Source organism: Cydia strobilella, chromosome 9 (genome assembly GCF_947568885.1).
Source record: "Cydia strobilella chromosome 9, ilCydStro3.1, whole genome shotgun sequence".
Taxonomy (NCBI): Eukaryota; Metazoa; Arthropoda; class Insecta; order Lepidoptera; family Tortricidae; genus Cydia; species Cydia strobilella.
The window spans coordinates 13,179,227-13,194,077 of record NC_086049.1 but is presented as its reverse complement, the minus strand read 5'-3'; the positions used below and the strand labels follow the sequence as shown (position 1 = coordinate 13,194,077).

General features: G+C 40.3%; 4 protein-coding genes across 4 annotated transcripts; 3 read left to right on the top strand and 1 right to left on the bottom strand.

The window, feature by feature from the left end:
* Window positions 1-367: 367 nt before the first annotated feature.
* LOC134744428 (uncharacterized) lies at window positions 368-14,817 on the bottom strand. The gene is made up of 4 exons (XM_063678241.1): window positions 14,442-14,817; window positions 13,470-13,549; window positions 1,898-2,063; window positions 368-548 (listed from the first exon to the last, which is right to left on the bottom strand). Exons 1-4 carry the CDS (start codon window positions 14,773-14,775, stop codon window positions 388-390), a joined length of 741 nt encoding a protein of 246 aa, XP_063534311.1. The 5' UTR covers window positions 14,776-14,817; the 3' UTR covers window positions 368-387.
* LOC134744341 (prostaglandin reductase 1-like) lies at window positions 2,859-5,578 on the top strand. Its single transcript, XM_063678116.1, has 2 exons — window positions 2,859-2,925; window positions 4,482-5,578. The coding sequence occupies exon 2, from the start codon at window positions 4,489-4,491 to the stop codon at window positions 5,488-5,490; it is 1,002 nt and encodes a 333-aa protein (XP_063534186.1). The 5' UTR covers window positions 2,859-2,925; window positions 4,482-4,488; the 3' UTR covers window positions 5,491-5,578.
* LOC134744405 (prostaglandin reductase 1-like) lies at window positions 7,649-11,021 on the top strand. Its single transcript, XM_063678212.1, has 2 exons — window positions 7,649-7,719; window positions 9,987-11,021. The coding sequence occupies exon 2, from the start codon at window positions 9,994-9,996 to the stop codon at window positions 10,996-10,998; it is 1,005 nt and encodes a 334-aa protein (XP_063534282.1). The 5' UTR covers window positions 7,649-7,719; window positions 9,987-9,993; the 3' UTR covers window positions 10,999-11,021.
* Window positions 12,323-13,435, top strand: LOC134743913 (prostaglandin reductase 1-like). The gene has a single exon (XM_063677548.1). It carries the CDS (start codon window positions 12,385-12,387, stop codon window positions 13,396-13,398), a length of 1,014 nt encoding a protein of 337 aa, XP_063533618.1. The 5' UTR covers window positions 12,323-12,384; the 3' UTR covers window positions 13,399-13,435.
* Window positions 14,818-14,851: the final 34 nt, after the last annotated feature.

Genomic DNA, 14,851 nt, shown 5'->3' with positions numbered 1-14,851 from the left:
GACCCACGCTGCTGGGCACGTTGTCCCACCTCGCTGCCCCAGGCGTCTCGACCGCATTGCACGTGCACGGGTCTTCATCGCTCGACAACGCGCACCGCGAGCAGCGCGCACAAGCATCAACATCATCTCCAGCTCCAGGCTTGGCGCTTGTAACTCTGGATAATATAACTCGTACTATAGTGAGTTATTTAAGAGTCATACTCTCTCGAAACAAAAAAATCCGGCTCTGAGAACTAACGATTGCTATATTTCATAGTTGTGTTTCATATCGACAATTCAATTCAATTGCTTTTTGACAAATTTTAATTGCAAAACCATCGTTGGTCAGGTAAGAAATCGCAGATTGCGCATTAAGAGTTTTTAAAGGGTATGAACAGACACATGGAGCTAGTAAAGAAAGTTGCGCATCTCAACACTGGGCACGTCGTCCTCCTCGTTACTCCAGAGCGTCTCGACTTGAACGCGCCGCTCGTCGCTCGACAACGCGCGCCGCTGCCAGCGCGCGCGCAACGTCCGAATGATTTCCAAGCAAATCCGCGCTTGCAACACTGCGACACATAACATACGAAAAAAAGTCAGATATTATAGACCAGAGGGCCTACCGTGAACCACGTTCGACGTGTTGCCCCTCTGTCGCACTTGTAAATATAAGTGTGACAGGGAGGTAAGACGTAGAACCGAACGTGTTTCGCGGTAGGCCCCCAGGATCTCTAGAACAGTGACGTATACGTAGCTGGGGAGCCGGCGATGCTAAATGTGTGGTTACTCGAGCGTCGTAGAGAACTATTGGAATCGAATGATTAGATGATAAGAAGACAAAGAGGTTATATAAAGTTTTCTTTTCCAGCGAGCAGGAAAGCGTCTACAGATTTTTTTTAATTTCGGGGGGTTGGTAGAGAGGGTTAAAAAAATCGTTGTGTTTGTTGGGTATGGTCGTTTTGGTCCAAGTTAATGCTATAATTTTTCTGAAACTGAATATGACACTTTTATTTGTACGCATTTACCTTAATCTAACGACCATAATTTCGACGCCCGATTTTTACATTAAAACCGCCAGATTAAGGAAATGCGTACAAATAATTGTAAGATTTAGTACTAGCACAATTATAGCATTAATTTGGACTAAAATGACCAAATCCACAATCTGCTTAACGATTTGTTGAACCCCCCACCAACCAACTGCTCAACGACATAGACGGCTAAAATTGGTAAAGGTAGACTCCACGGGGTAGCAAGATATCACTCATATCTTAATCTGACGCGTTCGAGTAACTACAAAAATCCCCTCTTGGGCTCCCCGACCATAGGGGCCTAGCCAAGACGACAATCGTTGGCGGAGGATCAGTCCTCTTTGCCAGAGCAAGGATAGGTAGGTTAGACACTTACAGAACAGAAAGGAGAAGCCAGTCAGGAACATCGGGTTAACATTGATGGCTGTCGATGATCGCCATGGTATGGTGTGATGAGCTGATGAGGGCCGCTACAGTCGGGAGTTGGCGGAGGATCAGTCCTCGCAGTGTCACTGCCAGCCAGAAGACGAACAGACTAGACACTTACAGAACAGAAGGACAGGAGCAGGCAAGTTAGACAGTTATAGAACAGAAAGGTGAAGCCAGTCAGGAACATCGGGTTGACATGTTGGCTCTGTCGATGATCGCCATGGTTTAGACCAGGGCCGCTACAGTTGAAAGCTGGCGGAGGATCAGTCCTCTTTGCCAGAGTAAGGATAGGTAGGCTAGACACTTACAGAACAGAAAAGAGAAGACAGTCAGGAACATCGGGTTAACAGGATGGCTGTCGATGATCGCCATGGTGTAGATGAGGGCCGCTACAGTCGGGAGCTGGCGGAGGATCAGTCCTCTTTGCCAGAGTAAGGATAGGTAGGCTAGACACTTACAGAACAGAAAAGAGAAGACAGTCAAGAACATCGGGTTAACAGGATGGCTGTCGATGATCGCCATGGTGTAGATGAGGGCCGCTACAGTCGGGAGCTGGCGGAGGATCAGTCCTCGCAGTGTCACTCCCAACCAGGGCAGGAACATGTATTCGGTGAACGATGACTTCTGGAATCGACCATTAAAGACAAATCCGTGGATTCCGTGGAACGCCCTATAATATTTACGCCCTATCATACACATCGCGTTACGGGTGAATTAAAAAAATTCACATAAGTAGTAAAGAACTTTAATTAGGTAGGTACAGTCGAGTTCATAAATATGTGTACATATTTTCACCTTATTGCAGTGGATTAAGGAGTAGAAGTGTATACATATTTATGAACTCGACTGTACATTAGTTGATTCCATCATTGTGTTCAATCAGTCAGGGGCGTAAGCTGTAAACTTAAAAAAATATTTTAAAAAAATCATGTCTGTAACTTCTTGGAAGGACGGCCATGGCGCTTAAGGCTATTGTGAGTTCGCTGTGATTACGACTCAACAGTAAATATAAATAAATAAATAATTAAGTACATATAAATATAATTATTTTTTACTTTTACATTTTCTAAGCTTAATGCGGTCTTAGCTCACAGAGCTACTAGACTTTATAGGGTAGGTAGGTTATTTAGACGGTTTTAAAATCGTTTTTCATACGAAACGGTTTTTAAAAAATCAAGTACTATACGTATAGTTGTACTTGTAGATGTAGACGTACCTTATGGTTATGGCAGACGCTATCATTATTATTATCAGTCAGGGTCAGGCAATACCGCGACATTGAAATATCAAAATATCGTTATCTCCATTTTCTATTGCTTAAATGCACTCTAGTGCAACAGAGATGGTTATACATTTTGATCTTCGAGTTATAACTTCCTCGCACTCGCTAGTGTTTTGTATTCATTCAGTATAGTCGTGAGCGTAACGCTGAACGGACGCCGCCGTCGCTGTCCACATTTGCACTCACACTTTTCAATAAATACAGGTAAGCAAATAAAATGTTAATTGATTTAAAAAATTGCCATACAGTTCAGAAATTACATTTTTATTATAGTAATTCACTTCCTGCATCCTCCAATAGATGTAGAGGTAGGTATCCATATAATGTAGTTTAGCAACGTCGATTTCATTGTCGGTGGAGCATAAAAAGAGAGAATCATAATGTATTTTTCTTATGCTAGTGTTGTAACCACAAAAAAAGGGATGATTAGAAGGTTTTTAGGGTTCCGTAGTCAACTAGGAACCTTTATAGTTTCGCCGTTTTCATATTTTTTTTGCCTATATTAGATAGTGAGGGTTGTCGTTGGATAGGTCGTTCAAAACGTCGATAAAGTGAATATTTTCGGAAATAATCGCTCCAGAAGGGAAAAACTGTGACCCCCCCCCCCCTTTAACGTTTGAACCATGAACCATATACCATATGAACCATATAGACTATAGCGAGCATAATTGGTTTAGCCGTTTTTGAGTTTTCGCAAAAAGATATTCCTTCTTAGTAAAAATTCCCTTTACATGATATCAACCAAACGCCCCCGTTCAAGGTTGCCTATTGTAGCGGTACGGTTAACTACGGTGCGGAACCCTGCACTTAGCATGGCCCGACAATGCTCTTAGCCGGTTTTTATTCTGTTATTGACAAAACTTGTTTGCCAGACTGTAGTTTATTAACCATAGATACGACATTTTTTTTATATAGGTACTCCCAAAAGAACTGGCGATAACAATTAACATGGTGTAAATACAGATAAAAGACATTTATTGTCACCCAACATTTTTTTGTGATAAGTGTGTCTGCACGATAACTTACCTACATCTATATACTTTTTCGTAACGAATTTGCCAAATTCAAAACCCTGTTAATGGTACCGAAGCCGGCTGAATCAAGATTTGTTTTTCTATAAATTATTGAAAATTTGTTTAAAAATTATTATATTTTATTAGTAAATTTATCATCATTCTTCATTTCTCCTCTCTCCTGTCGTAAGTTTTGTTGTATAACAACAAATACCTACTAAAAACAGAATAAAATAAATATTTAAGTGGGGCTCCCATACAACAAACGTGATTTTTTTACCGTTTTTTGCGTAATGTTGCGCGAGTCCGACTCGCACTTGGCCGCTTTCTAAATTTACTGTTTTTTTCTCAGATTTTGATAAAATTTGGTGGATAGGTAGGAGGAGGTTAGGTAGTGACCGGAAAAAGATAGGCAACCTAATTGAATCATGTTGTACAAGATGTATGTTTCCATTGGAACTTATTTCGTTCGTCAGACAAGTCGGTGAAATTTGAAGAAAAAAAATCTTTTTTTTTTTTCAAAAATTAGTTAAAAATTGCCTTGACCATATTTCTTACTACTACTTATTTATGTTCAGGAACATATTTTCTTTCATAAAATATAAGTTTTATCCGTCCGACAGCGAAGGTCGACCATATATAACGTATCTCCTACTATTAGGACCTACAGGCATAGGCGAGGCGTTCAATACAATTTTGGTAATAAAAGTAAAAATAGGAGTTCTAACGATTCATCTTTCATTTCAGTTTTACCATGGTGAAGGCAAGAAAATATGTAGTCAAGAGACATTTCCAGGGTGAACCTAAAAAAGATGACTACGAATTGATAGAGTACGAGCTACCCGCGCTTAAAGACGGGGATATTCTCGTCAAGGCAGAGTGGATCAGTGTGGATCCGTACCTACGAGCCTACAACTCCCAAATATTGGCCCCTTATGACCAATTCAGCGCCCAAGTAGGCGTAGTCTTGGAATCCAAATCGCCCGACTTTCCCGTCGGTTGCAGAATAGTCTCTCAAAAGGGATGGTGCGATTATAGCATCGTCAATCCTAAAGAGAAATCAAAGGTTAATCTTGGAGTATACAAATTACCAAACTTGGGTGACTTATCTCCGTCCCTAGGAGTTGGAGCCGTAGGTATGCCAGGAGCAACGGCGTATTTTGGCTTTCTGGAAATTTGCAAGCCCAAAGCTGGTGAGACTGTAGTTGTGACCGGCGCTGCAGGTGCTGTCGGCTCGATGGTCGGACAAATTGCAAAGATAAAGGGCTGCAGAGTAGTAGGTTTCGCCGGATCCGATGAAAAAGTGAAATGGTTGGAGACGGAGCTAGGTTTCGATAAAGCTATCAACTACAAGACGGCAAATGTGGTTCAAGCGTTGAAGGACGCGGCACCGAAGGGAGTCGATTGCTATTTTGATAATGTGGGTGGAGAAATAAGCAGCCAGATTATGTCCCAGATGAATTCACATGGAAGGGTATCGGTATGTGGCAGTATCAGCTCATACAATGAATCGAATTTGCCGAAAGCGACGATCGTGCAACCGTCACTGGTATTCAAGCAACTGAAGGTAGAAGGGTTCATGGTATCTAGATGGTCGGATCGCTGGCCTGAGGCATTTGCTGATATTATTCGATGGATAAAGAGTGGAAAACTCAAGCCAAGAGAGCATGTCACTGAAGGTTTTGACAAACTGTTCGACGCATTTGTAGGTATGCTGGCTGGAGAAAATTTCGGCAAAGCTGTGGTCAAAGTGTAAGAATAATAAGAATACAATAATTTCGGAAAATCATGAATAATCTATTATAATATTAAGCTCATAAAAATGTTTAAAAAATTATTTCTTAATTCATTTTTTCCTTTTACTTATTTCCATTTTCTATTTTTTGACGACCATTTTTATCGCGTGGAGTCCGTCAGCTGATCAAGTGAACATGTAAAAAAATGTTTTTGTCATCGCCTCCCGATTGATACTTTGTCAGGTAATAGTTTTAAAGCTATTATGTGTAATAAAAAACGTCAGCCGGTTGTATCGTTTATTCACAATTGCATCTAAACTGACAAATCTGACAAAGTATCAAACCGGAGACGATAACTAATTTTTTTTACGTGTTTTGGTGGCTGCCATTCCTCAACCCACCATCGGAGCGGCAGCTGACATCCACGAGGGTTCATCATAAATAGCCGTTAACCACTATACGAGCTATCGCAAATCTGTCCTGGCTCGCGGTCTATTCATTTGGGGCTAGGCTAATCTGTGTAAGATGTCCCCTAATATTTGTTATTATTTTATTTAGGGGTTTGTACTTACATAAAAGGAACATTTATGTTAGTACCTATCAATTTTTTTTGCCCGACCGTCTGCCTGTGTGTCTGTGAAGACTTTTTTCAAGCAACAAGGGAGATATCTAATAAAAACTAATTAAAAATTTGACAAGAAGTTTGATGAGAATGTCTAACGGAAAAGATGAAAAACCGTCAATTTGTAGATTATCATTAGTAGGTATCACCTGCAGAGAGAGGTGACCCCCCTGCATAGAAGTTTTTTTGCACTCTGCAGTTGACTGTACATTATTTTCGATAGAAACGAGAATTGGATTCGAAAGTATCGTTAGCACAACAGTGCTTAATGCTTATATATAAAATGTCTATGGCATACACTGACAGAATATTACATAACATTTGCGAAACGTTTATTTTGCATTAATGATAAAAACGTAAATTTTAAGTCAAGATAAATGTTTTGTACTTACAATCGCAATTGAATGGAGACACTAGGTCTATATTCGTATGCATTCGCTTGCGCCCCAATGGCATAGGTTGTTCAAATACCAACCTAGATGGCGCTGCTTGCGAAACACATGAACATAGACCTAGTTGGACCTAGCATCATGCTGGCACCACACTTCGCCTTAATTGGCAAATATCTTAATCTCCCATTAAGTATAAAGATACTTGTGTCGGTAGACACTGCTCTTTCCATTGGAAAATAGGGCACAAACCAACAAACTTATACTTTTATACAATTACGTCAATTACAATCTTAGATCAATTATAATTTGTATTACAATTTAAAGATCTGTAATATTTTATGCATACGTCATGTTACATTAAGAAAATGGAAAATAGATTAATTAATGCATAATAGGAATGTCAAGGGTATGAATCATCTAAGAAAATTATAATTACATTTATTGGTAATATTGTTAAATGTCACCTAAATGCCAAGCACGTAGACAGCCACTATATTAAAAACCCTGTGGTTTTCCTCAATAAATCGTTCAGTACAAGTTCAGTACCCATCCAACCTTCAGTGTATTATTTCTACCTCCGCCACCAACGCTACCAGCCACATCAAGCAAGTGTAAGGGACCAACGGCCCCTACAGACTCCGCTGTCTGTCTGTCTGTCCGTCTGTCACCAGGCTGTATCTCATGGACCGTGATAAGTAGACAGTTGAAATTTTCACAGATGATTTATTTCTGTTGCCGCTATAATAACAAATACTAAAAATAGAATAATATAAATATTTAACTGAGGCTCCCATACAACAAACGTGATTTTTTTGCGCAATGGTACGGAACCCTTCGTGCGAAAATTTCAGCTGTAGCTATCACGGTTCATGAGATACACTCTGGCAACAGACGGACAGACAGCGGTCTTAGTAATAGGGTCCCGTTTTTACCCCTGGGTACGGAACCCTAAAAATCAAGTTAGGCGAACGCTATTATTATTCATTTATTACGATTATCAGTCAAGGTTGCGCAATACCGCGACATTGAAAGATCAAAATACCGTTATCTCCATTTCTATTGCTTAAGTGTACTCTAGTGCAACAGAGATGGAGGTATATTTTGATCTTCGAATTATAACTTCCTCGCATTCGCTTGTTTTGTATTCATTACATTAATTCATCTCGAGAGCGTCACGCTGAACGGACGCCGCCGTCGCCGACCACATTTGCACCCACATTTTTCAATAAATAAAGGTAAGGAAATAAATTTTTATTCATTTTAAAAATGGCCATACAGTTGCGAAATTCATTTTTATTATAGTAACTCACTTCCTCCGTTAGATGTATAGGTTTTGCAAGAGTCGACTGTCAGTGGAGCATAGGAAGAGAGAATCTTATTGTATTTATCTTATGCTAAGTGGTATAACCACAAAAAAAACCGGCCAAGTGCGAGTCCCTACACTGAGCCCTTCACTACCCTACACTTATTCTAGCCTTCAGTCGCCCACTGCTGAGCATAGGCCTCTCTTCGTGTACGCCACTTATCCCGGTCCTGGGCTAGTCTCATCCAAAAGTGCCCAGCGATTTTTCGAATATTCATATTTATTTATTTAAACTTTATTGCACAAACAAAGAGATATGTACAAATGGCGGACTTAATGCCAAAAAAAGGCTTAATGTCATACTTAGTGTTTTCCTTGTGTTGGTGTGGTGAAAAAATTTGTGTTTCACTCGGTGGCAAAATTTGTTTAACTCTCGTGCCTTGAAACCCTCGCAATGCTCAAGACTCCATTTTTCGAACCACTCGCTACGCTCTTGGTTCAATTTTGAGATCTTTCGCTTGCTCGGGTATCAATATACGAGAGGTTAAACAACAACTTTGCCCTCTTATAAAACAAATAACTATTATTCCGCCGGTCGGTTTTTATTCTACTGTTACTGACAAAACTTGTTTGCCAGACTAGTTTATAATTAATCAAGGTCACAAGGCCGGTTTACAGATTTTACATAGATATGACAAATTGTTTGTTGTTATACCTACTCCCAAAAGAACTGGCGATATCAAAATTGTGTAATTACGTTTGTTAATGACAGTCATTGTCACCCAGCATTTTTTTTGTGATAAGTGCGTCTGCAAGATAACATACCTACGTACCTACATACATCTATACTTATATTAGTTATATTGTACCTACTTGTATTATTATATTAATCCATTTAAAACGCAACCAGAAAATCTCATTAAATCATTTTACGGTTTAGACTCACTTGTTTTAGTCACTCGCACGACATGTTTCGGAGAGCCTAGGTCTCCTTTCTCAAGCACTAATAGTGCGAGCAGCGTTCACGACGACCGTGACGAGCGTGTACGCAATACACGGTCGTCGTGAACGCTGTTCGCACTATTAGTGCTTGAGAAAGGAGACCTAGGCTCTCCGAAACATGTCGCGCGAGTGACTAAAACAAGTGAGTCTAAACCGTAAAATGATTTAATGTTAGTATGTCTCACAACAGTTTAAATCAGAAAATCTCACTAACCGGCCGGGCAAAAATGCCATTTACCAACCTAGTTAACTTCTAAAGTGAAATACTATAATATAAGGTACTTACCTGGTTTGAAAATACTTCAAAGTGAAAGAAAACAGCAGCACAAGTTGTTATCGATAAAAACCTAATGTAATGACACTTATTTCAGTTTAGGACCACATCACCTGCTATAGTCTGGCTAAACAATTTTGTTAGTAGCAATGCAGTAAAAAAAATCCGGCTAAGTGCGAGTCGGACTCGCGCACGATGGGTTTCGTACCATTACGCAAAAAAAAAATTTTTTTATTACGCACTTGGACCATTTTTACTTTTAAAGTTCCGTACGCAAAGGGTTGAAACGGGACCCTAGCTATTACTAAGACTTCGCTGTCTGTCTGTCTGTCCGTCTGTCACCAGGCTGTATCTCATGACCCGTGATAGCTAGACAGTTGAAAATTTCACAGATGATGTAACAAATACTAAAAACAGAATAAAATAAATATTGAAGTGGGGCTCCCATACAACAAACGTAATTTTTTGCCGTTTTTTGCATAATGGTACGGAACCCTTCGTGCGCGAGCCCGACTCGCACTTGGCCGGTTTTGTTTGGTTTGCATAATGGTACGGTACGGAACCCTTCGTGCGCGAGTCCGACTCGCACTTGGCCGGTTTTTAATGTAGTCGTTTTTCTCACTTTTCTCAGATTTTGATAAAATTTAGTGTATAAAATTTAGAGTTCTTTATGCTGTAAAACATAATCGCAATTTCACCGTATGTCGTATAAAATCTTTCACTGGGCGGGCTAGGCTTTTCTGTCGCGGGGCGAGGTAATTCGAGTCGGGGCGGGGCGGTGCGTAGCCGTTCTGTATGATAATACTATTACTTATTCTGTGCCAAAGCTACTAACTTATTAGGACCTACAGGCATAGGCGTTCAATAAAATTTTGGTAGTAAAAGTAAAAATGAGAGTTCTAACGATTCATCTTTCATTTCAGTTTCACTATGGTAAAGGCAAGAAAATACGTAGCCAAGAAACATTTCCAGGGTGATCCTAAAAGAGATGACTACGAATTGATAGAGTACGAGCTACCACCGCTTAAAAACGGGGAAGTTCTCGTCAAGGCAGAGTGGATCAGTGTGGATCCGTGCCAACGAGCCTTCAACTCCCAAGTCAAGACCCCTTTCGACCAATTCAGCGCCCAAGTAGGCGTAGTCTTGGAATCCAAAGCGCCCGAATTCCCCGTCGGTTGCAGAATAGTCTCTGAAAAGGGATGGTGCGATTATAGCATCGTCAATCCTAAAGAGAAATCAAAAGTGGATTGGCTTAGAGTATACAAATTACCAAACATGGGTAACTTATCTCCGTCTCTAGGAGTTGGAACGGTCGGTATGACAGGAGCAACAGCGTATTTTGGCTTTCTAGAAATTTGCAAGCCCAAAGCTGGTGAGACTGTAGTTGTGACCGGCGCTGCAGGTGCTGTCGGCTCGATGGTCGGACAAATTGCAAAGATAAAGGGCTGCAGAGTCATAGGTTTTGCAGGATCCGATGAAAAAGTTAAATGGTTGGAGACGGAGCTAGGTTTCGATAAAGCTATCAACTACAAGACGGCAAATGTGGTTCAAGCGTTGAAGGACGCGGCACCGAAGGGAGTCGATTGCTATTATGACAACGTGGGTGGAGAAATAAGCAGTCAGATTATGTCCCAGATGAATTCACATGGAAGGGTGGCTGTGTGTGGCAGCATCAGCTCATACAATGAATCGAATATGCCGAAAGCGACGATCGTGCAACCATCACTGGTATTCAAGCAACTGAAGGTAGAAGGGTTCATAGTATCTAGATGGTTGGATCGCTGGCCTGAGGCGTTTGCTGACATTATTAAATGGATAGAGACTGGAAAACTGCAGGCAAGACAGCATATCACTGAAGGTTTTGAAAACCTGTTCGACGCGTTCGTAGGTATGCTAGCTGGAGAAAATTGTGGCAAAGCTGTGGTCAAAGTGTAATTAATCATTATATTCAGCCAATATATATAATACAATGTAAAATATAAAGACTTTTAATTTTCCTTTTTTGGATGTCATTCGTGGACGGCGTTTGTCCCAATATGGTGTTTTATTTGCACGTATTGGAAAACCATCCCTATGATGCAAGCCAAACGGGTCTCTATTGTTTCCCATATAGTTTTAAGTCATAAATTATGACTTAAAATACATTATGACTCATAATGTATTGTTTGTCCACATTTTCGTTAGTCATAATTTGGTTTTCTCAGAAACGCGTAACTTTTTAAGAATTTACAAAATCAGTCGAGAAAGGACGGAGTAATGATATTCTGTTTATGTTGGTATTAAATAACAATATTTCTGTTTCACTTAAACTACTTAAAGTAATGATTTATTTTAGTTAACTAACGCTAACACATATGAAGGTAAGAATTTAATAACTCACAACAATTGAAACTTAAAACATATCAAAACACCGGAGCGGCGATAATGAGCGAATGAAATTTAGGTAGGTACTTAGGTAAGTACGAACCAATTAGCCGATCGCTTAGTCAGGGTTACAAAATTAGGTATCTGAATCGCGGTAAAATGAAAAGTCACCCGTTATTCTTCGGCATACGAACGATTTTTTGTCTTACCCTTCATGAAAAACCCGTTTAATCTTAACCCAACGTACCCTACGGCATGGTTGGTCCCAATTTGTTTACCCGCATACAAAAGTTGGTAAAATTGTACGACGATGCAAGGTGGGTAATGTATAATAATAATATAATTTTAAATGGCGTATTAATTAAGCGGGAAGAAATGTATGACAACAGGCCTAAAGTTACCAGCCCGGCGTAAAATGGCGTATACCTAATGCGGGAAATCGTATTAAACGTGATCGTATTAAGCGGGTTCTACTGTAGGTATCCCAAGGGAGATGTTAGCTGTTAGGTATGTAGTGACCGTACATGTTGGAGTACCGTAGGACCGTACATAACTTTACACTAACACTTCTCGCCATAAAGCATGTGCTCGTGCTTCCTACAGTTGACGCATGTTGCAGACCTGCGGCCTAAATCGGAAAATAACAATGACATTTACACTTCGCGCCAATAAATGCACTCCTTGACTAGGGACATGTCATGCATGCTCTTGCTACATATCTCGGGTTTTCTTCAAGAAAATATGTCGCTGATAGTGAGCTATTACAAATAAGATTATTCTGACTGGGCCAAACTAAAACGTGATAGAGAATGAATAGGCAAAATCAATCTTAATGATTAGATAAGTACATATGTTCCGATCTAGTTAATATAGATTAGACATATCGTATTTATATTTGAGTTTAAGTTATACCACGTCAGTTTGGATAACGCGAGAGAACGGCTAATACGGTTTAAAATGGTAAAGCAAAGGAAATATGTCGTGAAGAAACATTTCCAGGGAGTTCCCAAGCGGGATGACTTCGAAGTCGTGGAAACCGAACTACCTCCAATCAAGAATGGGGAGATCCTCATCAAAACCGAATGGATCAGTGTGGATCCCTACCAGCGCGCCTACAACTCCCGCTACCCCGTACCCTACGACCAATTCGGTTACCAAGTTAGTTTAGTATTGGATTCCAAAGACCCCAGATATCCAGAAGGCTCTAGAATCGTCTGTCACCAAGGCTGGTGCGACCACAGCGTCGTTAATACAAGCCAAGGTGACGGAGCTTTAAGCTTAAACACTGTCTACAAGCTTCCCGATTTAAAGGGTCTGTCCAATTCTCTGGGGGTCGGAGCTATTGGCATGCCGGGAGCGACTGCGTACTTCGGGTTCCTGGAATTATGTCAGCCGAAAGCAGGCGAGACGGTGGTGGTAACTGGCGCTGCCGGGGCAGTGGGGTCCATCGTTGGACAAATCGCCAAGATCAAAGGCTGTACAGTTATCGGCTTCGCTGGCTCCGATGACAAGGTGGAATGGCTCGAGAAGGAGTTGGGTTTTGATAAGGCATTCAATTATAAAACTGTGGACGTCCAGAAAGCTCTGAAGGAAGCTGCGCCTAAAGGAGTAGACTGCTATTATGATAACGTTGGAGGTGAAATAAGTAGCCAGATTATTTCTCAAATGAACTACTTTGGTAGAGTTGCCGTCTGCGGAAGTATAAGTGCATACAACGAAGATCTGCTGAATACACCAAAAGCCTCTATAATTCAGCCGAGTATAGTGACGAAACAATTGAAAATTGAAGGTTTCATCGTTTCGCGATGGCTTTCGCGTTGGCCCGAGGCTTTCGCGGACCTGATTAAATGGGCCAAATCTGGTCAACTGAAGACCAGAGAGCACGTTACCGAGGGCTTCGACAAGATCTACGATGCCTTTGTAGGAATGTTGGCCGGTGAGAATACTGGTAAAGCTGTCGTTAAAGTCTAATAGTAAAATAAACAGATAATCTCTTAACGGTTGTTTCCTTAATCCGTCAAAGAAAGGTAGAATTTACTTACCACATTTGAAGAATTCCATATAAGTGAACAGCTGATGAGCAATGCAGCGCAGTCAGAAGCTTCAATACACCACATAACACCTGAAAGCTCAGTAGGTATAGTTATGGTAGGTAAAGAACCATAATGGCATAATAGAATCAGTATCAGTACCTTATGTGTGAGCAAACTATATCACTCTTTTGCGCTCACATGCCTATCATTATCACTTAAATTAGGTACGCGGTACAATTTACAATAACGATATGTGGACGTAAAAATATGAACAAAAATCACTTTATTCAAGAATAAGCTTGGGCTGTTGCAGTAAGTAATAGTGGCAGATGCTAGTGTTTCGTTTCGTTTCGCAGGATAGGTAGGTAATAGGTTAGGTACCTACTCAAGAAATTTAAAAGCACTTGCGTGTACGCTGGAAATCTATACCTACGTACGATTTATAATGCGAATACTGTACAGTCAACTAATTTGATTCCTAGGCCACTGTAGAACCTTGTCGCTGGAACTACCTACTAGATAATAAATGGCGTACACCACTCAATAAGCACTGTCGTAGAAGATAAACAAATTGGTTCATCATGACATGGTTCTATAATGACCTATTAGGAATCACATTGGTTGACTGTACCTAAGGCAATTCGGTTAATCGTATATAGGTACAGCGAGCTACAAAATTGCATGGACATATTATGAATGAATTAATTCATAAAGTGGCAAGACAAGATTTAGTAGCTTGGAAAGTACCTACCTATTTACCTAATTACTGCTAAGTCATTATATCGATAGTAATCTATGTTTAAAATAATAAATTGTACATCAATATCAATAGATGTGATTTTCAACAGAATCATCTTTTAATAATCGGCTGACAGGTAGCGTCAAATCAGGTAACTTTAGTCCACAACTTACAACTGTGGTTCAAGTTCAAGTTCCAGTAAAATATGTAGAAATAAGAAGAAGAGAGATGTAAGTACTCACGAGACGGATCGATCTCATCAATATAAAGGTTATCTTCTTTGCTCATCAGCATCAAATGCAAATCGTAGTTCAGAGGGGATTCGTCAAACTTCACTACTTCCAGCTTTACATTGGCAATGAATCCAAGCAAAAGACAGACGAAAGCTAGAAAAGTGGGTGATAGGGAGGGCCTTGCGTCGCTGGGCCGGAGTTTCTCGCCCCGTAACGATCTGCTGTATATGTAGTTAATGCCGATGTCCAAATAGTCTAGGAGGCATCCGATGATAGGCACTTTCGAGTTTGAGAAAGTCATGTGCTTAGGTTGCATTGCATCTGTAGTGTCTCTATTGGCCATAATAATCAATTTCACGTATAGATATTTCAAATAATTTTCAGAAACTTTTTAATTTAGAAACATGACAGCAACTTCA

Coding starts and splice junctions, on each gene's coding strand:
- LOC134744341 (XM_063678116.1), top strand. CDS start 4,489: ATGGTGAAGGCAAGAAAATATGTAGTCAAGAGACATTTCCAGGGTGAA.
- LOC134744405 (XM_063678212.1), top strand. CDS start 9,994: ATGGTAAAGGCAAGAAAATACGTAGCCAAGAAACATTTCCAGGGTGAT.
- LOC134743913 (XM_063677548.1), top strand. CDS start 12,385: ATGGTAAAGCAAAGGAAATATGTCGTGAAGAAACATTTCCAGGGAGTT.
- LOC134744428 (XM_063678241.1), bottom strand. CDS start 14,775: ATGGCCAATAGAGACACTACAGATGCAATGCAACCTAAGCACATGACT. Junction 13,550..14,441: donor TGATGAGATCGATCCGTCTC/GTGAGTACTTAC, acceptor CTGAGCTTTCAG/GTGTTATGTGGTGTATTGAA. Junction 549..1,897: donor TGTCTTCTCTTTTCTGTTCT/GTAAGTGTCTAG, acceptor TATGTGTCGCAG/TGTTGCAAGCGCGGATTTGC.